At 35.2% G+C, this 12,662-nt stretch overlaps 1 protein-coding gene across 1 annotated transcript in view; it reads left to right on the top strand.

Annotated features, from left to right (window-relative positions):
• The first annotated feature begins 4,799 nt into the window (after nucleotides 1-4,799).
• LOC101741297 (uncharacterized) overlaps nucleotides 4,800-12,662 on the top strand; it is an 11,558-nt gene continuing 3,695 nt past the window's right edge. Inside the window, exon 1 of the mRNA XM_004926402.3 lies at nucleotides 4,800-4,985. Within this exon, the coding sequence (XP_004926459.1) occupies nucleotides 4,959-4,985 (27 nt within the window). The 5' untranslated portion in view covers nucleotides 4,800-4,958. The remainder of the gene's footprint in view (nucleotides 4,986-12,662) is intronic.

The raw sequence follows: 12,662 nt of genomic DNA, 5'->3' as shown, positions 1-12,662 counted from the left end.
AATGTGTTAAATAGGGGTATCAACAACATACTCTCGCTTCAGCGCCAGTCGGAGGTGAGAAATTGCTTACCAACGCTGCTATTAGTAATTTTCATCGAAAAATGAATGTACCTATCTCTTGTTGGGAACTGTATGACTCCACGTCTCATTTATCTGAAACACACAGCTCTGTGACTATACTTGAAATAAATACTAGTATTGAATAAGGTATCAACCGAAAATATCCAAGAAACAATATGATAAAATATGAATTGTAATTACAAATCCGCGTGTGATGTAAAATCATGATGTTATTATAACTAAGATTATGAAGTAAGAAGTCACGACGTCAGAACCAGTCGAACATTAATTAGTCTTGCCTTGTTTCAAATAAATTCAAGAACATTATTATAGTGCTGTTACCACGTAATGAACAAAATTGATTAAATGGCATGTTTTGTTTTTTCGTCTACGGTACATAAATATTATTAAGAATATTATTAATTTTCAATTGGTTTCGTTCTGCGACAATTCCCAAAGATTTTCATTAACTAAAATGTATTTTTTATAATTTCTATATGTAATAGATATACCTACATACTCTATTATGTCTTATGTCATAATTTACCTTGGTTAAGGATTCATAATAAAATTAAACATTAAATAGCGGTATTTCAATCGTTTCACAACGTTTTGTTACGAATACCTCCTGTGAATAAAACCATATACCAAGTAACATATAATAAACATCAATTAACAATTTGTAATGATTTCCTTGAAACAGGGAAATAGCCTATTGTTTCGTAATTTATAAATTATATAGGTAATTATTTTTAAGTTTAAAATTTCGTTTGAACATCTTGATAACTGACCAAAATTTGCCGAGAAAAGAACTGCAACTGCAGCTTTCCCACTACACCATCAGTTCATTGTAAGCTCTAACGATTGGAGCACTGGCGTTCAAAACCGGAAAAAACCCTAAAGATATTAGGTATATTGTATACACATAAAATATAAATTGATTTATTTAGATTCTAAACAAACATTATTTGTGTAAACTGTAACCTCACTGTTATATAAACGTAGCCTATATTGTATTCTAATTAATTAATAAAGCAATCGAAGCAAAACAGAGGTGATCCGCTTCATAGAACACTCTGTTTAAAACGACTAAACCATAGACACAGTCCACTGAGTTTCATCGCCGGATCATCACAAAGGGCCGCGACTCAGATCCGATGGTAAATTCTGCGAAGCACTGCTCTTGCTAGGGCTAGTGTTAGCAAATTCTCTCAGGTTGAACCCGTGAGCTCACCTACCAGTCCTAGCGTAGCTGGAATAGCCCCCTAAACTACAGATAGGGCAAAACGACTAAAACAATTGGCCAATATTTGGCATATCGTCTCAGTCGTGTCTTATGGAAGGTTTGTAAATTTAAGAATGTAGCTTGAATTCAAGAATTATTATCCACAATGAAATCACAATGCTTTTGTCGTTTAATGGTTTGCTCATGGTTTACTCACGAGCAGGGGCATTGACCAAGGATTCATTGTTGTAAACGATTTATTCGGTGACGAATCGTAACTCGAACAACTAACGGTTTCTTAACATCTGTCTTACGATAACTATGCCTCTCTGAGTTCGACCGTTCACCTTGAACTGAAAAAAAATAAAATAAAATAAATACTTGGCAATATTATTGCGAATCCATTAAATTTTTTTGGTGTTTCAAAAACGTTACAGGATAAGCAGAACTGTGTGTATATAAAGTAAAAAATTTGAAGGGAAATAAATGCTTAAGAATACATAATTGTAGGTTGGTAGTCATAGTTTTATTTTAGCACTGTTTGCGTGTATAGACGAAAACGTTTGAAAGTTGTCGAGTACGAAAAATAATTCAAAAAGGTAAAGTCCCGGATGCGTTTATCTTCACTATTAGGGTCAACTTTTAATTATGCTACAACATCCCGGGTCTATATTAGATTTAAAAAAAAAATTGGGATCCTTACTAAAACTTCAATAATGTAACCCAGGGTGTAAAAATTTCGTGGAAGGCGATGCTCGACTTCTGCGAGTGCACCATCTCGCAGAAGGAGGCGGCGGGGCGCGTGAGAGACGCACAATCCCGCCGCCGTCGAGCGGGGGCCAGGGAGGCGGATCTCGCCCAAACCCTGGCCCTCTAAGTGTTTCGGGTCCCCCCCCACATGTCGGTCTGGGGACCGGCGAGGGGGGCCTAAGAAGACGACGTGCAAGCTGCTCTGCACGCGTTTTACGCAAGAGCATCCGGGTGATGGAAGGCCGGCTATCCTCGACCCACGCTGGTTCTGACCCAGCGGGGTATTCCGTAGGATAGCTCACTCTAACCGGCGCCATCTAGGCGGGCTCCGGATAGCCTGCCGACCGAGAGGGCTGGTGGTCGTGGCGCCGACGACCGCCAGTTCGGCGTCCCGAGGGGGAGGGTGATGGGAGAGATGTGCTCCGCACTAAACGCTTCACTTTCCCCCCTTTGCCTCTTCATGAGTTCTGTCTCATGCGAGGTTTGGACGTTGGTTGTTGAGCGACAGGAGGTTTTAGTCAGTTCGACTCTGACATGCTCCGCCCTTTATCCCCAGTGGAGGGCGGAAGTCCGGCGATTTCCTCCTGACCAAAAAACAAAACAGGGTGTAAAAATTACCTAAAATATTCTTTGCATCGCGTGCGCTGCGAAAAGGATTAATGATAGAATAAAATAATGCACTATGACTTTGCAGAACACATCATTATTTGCAAAAAATGTCTCGACAGGATATGTCTAACTATTATATGTATGTAGCTGTGCCACAATAAATACTCTTTTATTTAAAAAAATAAAACAACGACAATATCGTTTACAGGGAAACTGTAACTCGATAAATTCAATGGATTTTGTTTTGTATGTATGACGTTTTTAGAAAATTGGAAAAAAAAATGTTTATTTAAAATAACAAAACAAAGAAATAAAAGAAATTAACATAAAAATCATTAAAATAAAAATAAAAGTGAATTAAAATAATAACTTTCAAACTTTCTTTATAATTTTCTTTTTTTAGTAACCTGACGCAAATAGGGTTTATGTGTGTGTATTTTAATTTTTAATTTTGAAACTTGTTAAATATCAGAGTGAAGCCGGGGCGGGCCGCTAGTGCGTTTATAATTTGTTAAAACTTAGTGTGGTCCATGGGTCTAAGCGCCCTGTGCACGTACCACGAGTGGCTAATAGAAAAGCGAGTCTACCTACTAGTTTGAAACACTGCGTTGAAATATACTTCTTTTTGAAAGTTTTTTCATTCGTTTACGTTTACTCACAAACAATTCGTTTATTTACAATAAGCAAGACCTTTGACCACGTAAGAAAGAAAAACACCGTGTCAATAAGCTCACAGCCGTAAACACTGTTAATAAAAATTTACGTTTTTTTTAATTGCCCTTGTAGGCAGACGAGCATACGGCCCACCTGATGGTGAGTAGTTACCGTCGCCCATGGACTTCAGCAATGCCAGGGGCAGAGCCAAGCCGTTGCCTACCGGCAGTGGCCTTACGTGGGTGGTTTTTGATATTTTTAAATCTATAACCTTAGAACTTCGATCAATAATAGTACTATTATTGATCGAAGCCTTAGAAAGACGGCTTGCTAGCGCACTGTTCGGTTAAGATGACTTTTACTTAGTATGAAAGACTTACGGAAAAGATACATACGAGTAGGTACACACATCCCAAAAAAATATGCAGATTATTTGTGTCTTCTGTAACACGCTTTTAATAAATACTTCACAAAAGAGTATAAATGAAATTAATATAGACGCTGACTTTATCAAATTCATGTCACTGCTGCATAAATAAGTTATATTATGAGAAGGAATATGTCTTATGTATTTATTATGTCGCCTTGGGTCACGAAAACTGTGAAATATTTGAAAAGTCGAAAAACTTAAATTTTAAATGATAAATTTACATGTTAAAAAAATACCAAACTCATATTTGGATACAATATATAGGTATATTAATTAAAACTACATAAGTAGGTACGTCTGTCTGCTCATATCCGTTCGTAACTACGAAAACTGTAAAGTACTCGAAACGTCACAAATAATAATAATAATATAGTGACAATAAAAAAAGCAAGATTAAACCGTAATAGTAGTTTTAATTATACCTACCGATTCGTAAAAACCGAAAAAAAAAAATATGCGGATGTGTCAGTTTTTATCTTTTTTCTAAATTGATTACTATTTTTGCCGTGTTTAGAATTATAATTTATAATACCTATTAAGGACGAACGCAGCTAAATCTTTGTTAGATGCTCTATTTGATTGCCTATCGACACTCAGTTCGTAAATTTATTATGTTGCAGTTAGCTTGTTGAAATCGAGAAAGTTAAGCGGCAATATTCTTGTCTTTTAGCACTGACCTGATAATCTGTTTTACCTATTTTATTAGGACTTTTTGTTGCATCAATTGCTAAATCCCAAGATCCAATAATTGCTTTTTTAACACTTAAATCGTAATGTCGGCTTGTTCTCAACGTTTTTGCTTTTCGCAATCCAGTATGCATTTTTTGACTAGACGCGATTAAACGTAGTTATGTAAAGGGCCGACTAGTGAAAAAATATTCAACAATTAGTTAGTTTAACTATCCGAAGACCGATAATTTCATGCATGAATAATTTCCCAGATTATGATGGTGCCACAATTACAATTATCTAACTTTAATAAAACAAAACGAAGTAGATTTTAACTTGTATTATATATTGTGCAGTAGTAGATTGGCAATGTTATATAAAATGCGAGCATGAGCACCGTTCGCCTTTATTATTTTGACGCGACGGTGGGAAGGCGCGAGAGCAGTGCTGGGCGGGAAATTGTAACGCAAACACCTCTATAGAAATTATCGACTCGTGCTGTGCTTGAAATAAAAATAAAACAATAATATTAACCGTTAAGAAATTTCATCTGGCCTTACTATGAAGATGTGGCGACGGTTAATAATAGTGAGTATCCAAATATTAAAATATCGATACATACATATATAATATTTAATAATATTTTACAATACTACATATTAATATTATATTATGCGCATTAACTAATATTTTGTAAAACACGGGTATCTGTGCTCTAACCATAAGAATGAGAATCGTTTTTGATGTGGGAATGAAGGTGTGGAGTCCAGTAGAATCATGGGTATTTGGCATATTCAGGCTGTTATGTTGTCAGGCCTAGGTATAGTTGAAAGCTCTTCTCAAATCTCGTTTGAAGAAGGATGTGTCAAAGCGCTCGGAAAGTATCCTATTACTTACCACCGCAACATCCCATCACAACCCGTTTGGAGTTAAGCGGTAACCGAATTCCATAGGTTACAATTTAAGCTTTCGATCATATTGATATACGATATTAAAGTTTGTTACATAAATGAAACACCTAAACATCAAGTCTCTTGTATGTATTTCTCTTGTATAAATGACTGAATATCAATATACAGACGAAAATAACGGATGTAAATTTACAATAAGCCGTCTAACCTTATTGTAAATTTACATCCGTTATTTACCTATACCTAAATTCAAAACTATTTTTTATATGTAATTGTTAATTATATTATTTATCTATTTACTTATTTATTACACTTCATGTAAAATTTATATTGGCGGACTTAATGCCTAAGGCATTCTCTACCTGTCAACCGAAGGTAGTGCAGAGTAAGTAGTGGTAGGTGCAATGAAATTTATATTAAATTACAAATACATACACAAAAAATATACATGTACATATATACACAATCACATATACATACGTACATACATGCATATATACGAGGGCGGGATGATAAGTAACTAGCCTCTACTATTTAAAAAGTTAAACTTTAAAAAATATATATGTCATTTTTTAATTCGTATCTCTAGCTACCTGTGTTCTAAATTTGAATTTGGTGGCGTGAAAATTTTATAGATTTTTTGTCATTTGAAAATATATTTCGTCAAGTGTTTTCAAAATGGATAAAATTGAACAAAGAGCGGTGATAAAGTTTCTTCATATGAAGGGAACGAAAGGGAAAGATATCTATGACGAGTTAAATAATGCTTAGGGTGAATGTGCTCCTTCTTATGCCACAGTAAAAAACTGGGTGGCTAAGTTTAAACGCGGTCGCACATATGTCCAAGATCAAGCCCGCCCCGAACGTCCAAAAAGCGTCACGACTCCGGAAATGGTCGTGAAAGTACATGATATGGTTTTAACAGATCGACGATTGAAGTTATCTGAAGCAGCTGATACTACAGGTATCTCAAAAGACCGGGTACATCATATCCTAAGTGAGGAATTAAACATGAAAAAGTCATCGGCCCGTTGGGTGCCGCGATTGCTTACGCACGATCAAAAGAATATTCGGGTGCAAAAGTCAAAAGAATGTCTGGACTGTTTCAGAGTAATAATGCCGATTTTTTACGTCGATTTGTAACAACAGATGAAACATGGGTTCGTTATTACACGCCAGAATCAAAAATTCAATCAAAACAGTGGCCGCAATCGCGATGCCCGGCTCCAAAAAAGCCATGGCTGTAAAGTCGGCTGGAAAAGTGATGGCTACCGTCTTTTGGGATGCAGATGGGATCTTGATGATAGTTTACCTTCCTAAAGGTCAAACAATTAATGGAGAATACTACGCTAATCTTCTAGATAATTTTCATCAGTGTATTCAGCAAAAACGACCAGATTTGGCGAAAAAAAAATCATCTTCCCCCAAGACAACGCCAGGGTTCACACATGTGTTAAAGCTATGGCAAAAATCAACGAATTGAAGTATGATTTGCTGTCCCACCCATCTTATTCGCCTGATATAGCGCCATCAGACTTCCACTTATTCCCTAAGCTCAAAACTTTTTTGGGCGGACAGAAATTTGCCACAAATGATGAAGACATAGGCGCTGTAGAGGAGTATTTTGCAGGCCTCGAAAGAAATCATTTTATGGAAGGCATTACTGCTTTAGAACGAAGATGGAATAAGTGCGTAGAGGTTCACGGAGACTATGTCGAAAAATAAAATTAATTTTATCACGAAAAGTTAAGTGTTTTATTGTTAGGCTAATTACTTATCATCCCGCCCTTGTACATACATATATTAGTGTATACAGTATTAAAATTATTCGATGTGCTAACGGATAATTATATACATAATAATATGTAGTGTAGGTTTAATATTATGTATTCCTGAATTGCGCACTAAATATGAGTTATGTCGTAGATTGATTTATTTTGAATATATCGGCCATTATTGTATCTGTATTTAATGACTCGGTGGCGTAGGGCTCCCGAGAAGGCCAAGAATCGTGGGTTCGATTCCCAAATCTGGTAAACACTTGTGTGACAAACAGGTGTGCTCTTTAGCGGTAGGCAGCGGCCTGGCTCTGCCCCTGGCATTGGCGACGGTAACCACTCACCATCAGGTGGGCCGTATGCTCGTCTGCCTACAAGGGCAATAAAAAAAAACTCGGTCATTAAAATTTATAGAAGTATGTGTATTTAAATGTATTTAAGTATGTCTATCAATATCTGATTCCCATACAACAGGATTCCAATTTGACGCCAAATAATCGTATGCGAAAAGTCCCTGATTGTTTTCCTGTATTTATCTAATATTTTCGCAAAATCGATTCGCAAAAAAAATTTCGTTCTCATTTTACTTAGTAATTACTTTTCGTATAAGCTTAGATTGATATAGTGTACCTAGTTAAACTAACTTCGCAAGCATCCATTCTTCATTTAGTAAACAACCACGAACTTAACGTGTCGGCAAGCAACTTTTGACCCTTTTGTCAACCCGTAACTCATTGTTGGCGGGATAACTTTCATTAATTTATTTACCAAAGTTTCGACTTTGTACGGCATCTAGACGTAGTGTAAATACATAAAATCTTGTTTGTTCGTTGTGATATTTATCAAGAAAATCGATCGAAGTGCAAGTCGATTTGATCGTGAATGATCAAGGGCATTAGAGTAACATTTAAAATTCTCACACCGTTTTGTTCTGGTACATTTTATTGGTCTCACTTTCGTTTCAATATTGCCGAGAAGCTTAAAATGTCATTAGTCTGGAGATAGTGCCGTTTGTATTGGTCAAGTTTGTTGGCACGAGAGAGTAACGGTCTCTTGTAAAACTTATCAATGTACAACAACTATAAGGTCTTGGTGGGTATAAATTATAAACGCCTGCGTTAATGTTAGTAGGTATTTAATTAAGATATAGGTACTAATATGAGTACCTGTAAACGCGAAATTAGAAAACTTTTTAACTTTTTATAACTATATTAATTTTTTAATTATCTTTAATTATTCTTCGCAACAACCTGTTGGTGCCTTTCCATGAGATTTACATTAATTGAAAAGTTTAATTAATGTAATTATAATTTGCCTTTTTTCTATACCTTGGAATATGTATTTCGAAAACTCAATAAGGACGTTTTAGTATCTAGTCTTAATATTCCCATAGAAAAGGCGTTCCATAAAGTTTGAGATGAGTTCTAATAATATTCTTGCTACTTAGAAATTCTTGCGAATTTGCAAGGCTTGAATTATCATGACAACCTATCTAGGTAGGTTAGAAGGCTGCATTCTCTCACCCAGATCTAGTTCAAACCTGTTCTTTCTCTGTTCTCAAATAACCAAGCCCTAAAATCTAATCTAGGCCGGCACCGTCCTGTAATAATGTTTATAATAAAGTCTATTGAACAACTATGTTTTTTCGCCTTTTTCACTGCCGCCACTTGAATGTATTAATCTTTTTTTTTTTTAATATCAGTAGGTAAGGTTCCTATTGATATTTTTGCAAAAGCATTCATACGATAATACATTATTTAATTCATTAACTATTTTGTAACGACCTTCATACAGTTTTTTTAATTCATTAATTGAAACTCCTTTTACAAATAGTAAATTGCACGGAATAGATAAATGAGGTAAATTGTGATTATTGTAATCATTATTTTAATTTTGCTGTTTCCGATGTTTCAAATACTTTATTACAATAAATCTATATCGAAAAATGAAAATGATAATCGAGAGATTAATGAAAGCAGTTTTAATTACGTGTTTAAATCTAAACATTTTGTTTGTTCAATTTATACCTCAACAAAAGGAATAACAAAAGAATCATCTAGTTAAATTCTATAACGACATCACGGAAACATACCTCCCAACTACAATGGCTTTATCTACATTGAAAGCCGCTTTCTAGGTGTTCTGTTATCCTAGAAAGCTTGGTAATAAAATATCCAGCTAATAGCCGTGACCGCAGCCTCCACCGACAGTCCAATACACAATAATAATATAATACAATGTTTAAGAGCTTGATAATACCGCTATTCGGTGCAGCCCGACAATCCAGGTCAATATCGTACCTAGGTTGCATTTGGATATATTACATCACTCGTATACAAAGCAATACGAGGTATCTATTAAAATTATCCACTACGTGTTGCTTAAAAAAACTAACAAAACCAATGTTAAGATTGAAAAGACTCATTCGTGACCTCGAGAACTGTAAAGTGCGAATAGATGCGGTATTCAAAATGCACGAAGTCGAACAACCAAATGAATTAATTAAACGCGAGTATAAATCACAAGCATTCATCAAATGCTTTTCAATTTTTATTGAAAGTATTATAAGTTAGACAGTAGTATGTCGTTTGAAAATTGTAACTACAGAACTATTAGGAACTGGCGATGTTTTTGCTTCGATTTATTATAATTTAATTGCTAGACTTATCTATACCTATATATAAAAATGAATTGCTGTTCGTTAGTCTCGCTAAAACTCTAGACCGGCTGGACCGATTTGGCTAATTTTGGTCTTTAATTATTTGTGAAAGTCCAGAGAAGGTTTAAAAGATAGATAAATATAAAAATGCTCGGAATTAAATAAAAAATAATAATTTTGTTTTTCCTTTCATGTGTCCCCCGTCGGACGGATTCATTTTGTTTGTTTTAAGTTTATTTTATACATTATCGATTGAGGCACTACGAAGTATGTCTGGGTCAACTAGTAACAAATAAATATGTAGAGATATAAAAAATGTGACGAGATTTGTTTAAATGGCCCCGGAGACTAAAATGTGTTAGGTACTTAAAACAGAAATGCCAAAAGAAGCATATATCTAATTAAAACGTTTAATTTTGAAGTAATTGTCAAAGCATGAAAGCTAATTCTCAGCTGTATTCAAAATTTAACATTAACATCAAAATGTATTTAGTTTTCTGTATTAAATTACTGCCGTCAGACCAACATGGTTTTAGTGGAGATATCACCGCAGAATGGTGGTGGGCAATGTAATTAAAATCTCGCTTAGTTTTATTAATTGTTTTAATCATTGACCGAAATGAATTAATTAGTCAATGTACATTAGGAGACCTACGAACACGAATTAAGGATTACGAATTAGCTTTTATTTCAAGTTTTATTTTACAAGTTAAATTTTGAGGTTAAAGCCTGTTTATTGTTTCAATAAGTAATGTAGGTGCTGGAAACCATACGAGACAAGAACAAATTCACCAGGGTTTCGAACCCAGAATCTAAATAAAATCAATAAAATTTTTAACTCTGACCTGTCAATCAAATCAAACTGAATGTGGAATAATCTCTGAAAAAATACGACACTATAGCAACATTTTAATATCCACATACTTGATCTTAACGAAAAGTAAATAAGAACAAACGGAAGCCTACTATTACGCTTTGGTGTAAAAATAAAAATAAACTTTCTTTTCAATCAGACGAAAGTAAAAAGTAAAAAACCGCTTCCGCACTTGCACGCTTCATTTATTTCACGATCGCTGTTTACGTCTGCCGATATTTTTTTTGACTATTTCCATGAATAAGTGGGTGATGTTGGTATTGCACAACTCTAAATAAACTACTGTTCGATAACTGGTCGAGTTTTCTACACAGGAGTTCCTGTTGACATTATGTCATGTACATAGCGATTTCTTATTTATTTCATGACGCCAAAACGAGAATGTTGATGCTGTTGGAAAGTAGATTCGCTTTCTTTCTTCCATCGACAATTTTAGCTAATCATTTCCTGTGATTTTTTTCGTTCATCTATGTATGACATCTTTTCCCACGCACCTATCTCGGATAAACGTATTGACAGGATGTCGCATCCTTACATCGTATCACGGATATTAAAACCACTTTTTATTTCGAGAATGTGGTTAGAGTGTCTATTTTCAGAATATTCTTCTCATGATGGTTTTATCGAATGATCTTTATAACCGCAAGTTTATTCTCTTTCACTTTCGGGGGTTTTGTCGATTGCGTCCCTTTTCTTATCTCGGACAAAGAATCAATTATTTTAAGTAAGCTAAATCGATTCATTGTATTTCAAAATGTAATTTACATATTACACAATTATTGGGTTTGTTACAAATAAAAAATAAATTCACGTAGTCCGTCTCGGTCCAATTATTTCGTTGTTGATGAATTGCAAAGTTCTTCGGTTGTTTAATGTGGATTGTTAGACGTGGTTTGGGCGTAAAAAAAGAACGTAGATTCACTCCAAATATAATATATCTATTCCTTTGAGCCGATCAATTTAGTAAGCTATCTATGTTCCATAAAATTGGTTTATTTCTACTTTTAACTGGTCACCGAAGACTATAAACATCTTAACGTCAACGAGACCATGTCGCCTGAGACACGAGGCTGAATCTTCAATTTTACTTAAGGCTGCTCCACCCATCAAACTAGAACGCATGATTGCTACACGGTAGAAATAGGAAATATAGTGTTATATATTCACAATGACCCAATACCACCAATAAAATGCGCAAACGCAAATTTGAGGTTACGTGACAATGGACATGAAAGTAAGTGGAAATTAACAAAAATGCCACTTAGTGAATAAACTTATCATCATGTTGTCTTTCAAATGCTTGAGGATGTTTTTATTGCAAGTGTCTTTGATGTTCGTTTACCGTAACAGTTCTGCTCAGAATGTTATTCTTACTCTTTTTCTGTAATTGTGACACAGATTACAACTGTTTTACGTAACTTTAGACTAGTTCATTTTCATGTTTTCAATTGCTCCAGTTTTCATCTAAATAATTGCCACTTCTGTCGCGATAGTCTATAAACATTAGTTAATGCCCAATTTGAAACTTTCTATATTCTACATAGAAAGTGATAAAGCGTTCTAAAATACTAACTAAAGTTATGATTATTTTTTTAAACAATGCTGATAGCCTTGAGAGGCTGTTTCAGCTTCGCCCTAACGTGTGTAGGTGAGCTCACGGGGCTCAAACCGGAGTGTTGCTAACACTGACCCTAGCAAGAGCAGTGCTTCGCAGAATCTACCACCGGATCGGAAACGCGATCCACTGAGAAACTCAGTGGACTGTGTCTATGGGTTAATTCGCTCGTCGAGCCCTTCGTCGCAAGCGACGGGTTCGACGAGGACGGTGACCGGTGCTTGTGGTGCCTAAAAGCACCGTTAATAGATCGGGCTTATGATGTTAACAATAATTTAGCTCAAAGCATGTCAAGATAAGTTCGCATTGAGAACTCTATCATGAATGATCACCCAAATAAATACTACTGTTTAGGTAATGAGACAATCTATTAAACTTTAAAACCCTTGGTGGGAAAACAAGCGAGTGAACAATGAAAATAAAGTGAA

The sequence above is a fragment of the Bombyx mori genome, chromosome 22 (genome assembly GCF_030269925.1).
Source record: "Bombyx mori chromosome 22, ASM3026992v2".
Taxonomy (NCBI): domain Eukaryota; kingdom Metazoa; phylum Arthropoda; class Insecta; order Lepidoptera; family Bombycidae; genus Bombyx; species Bombyx mori.
The sequence above is the reverse complement of the archived record's forward strand: the minus strand, read 5'-3'. Positions and strand labels throughout refer to the sequence as shown.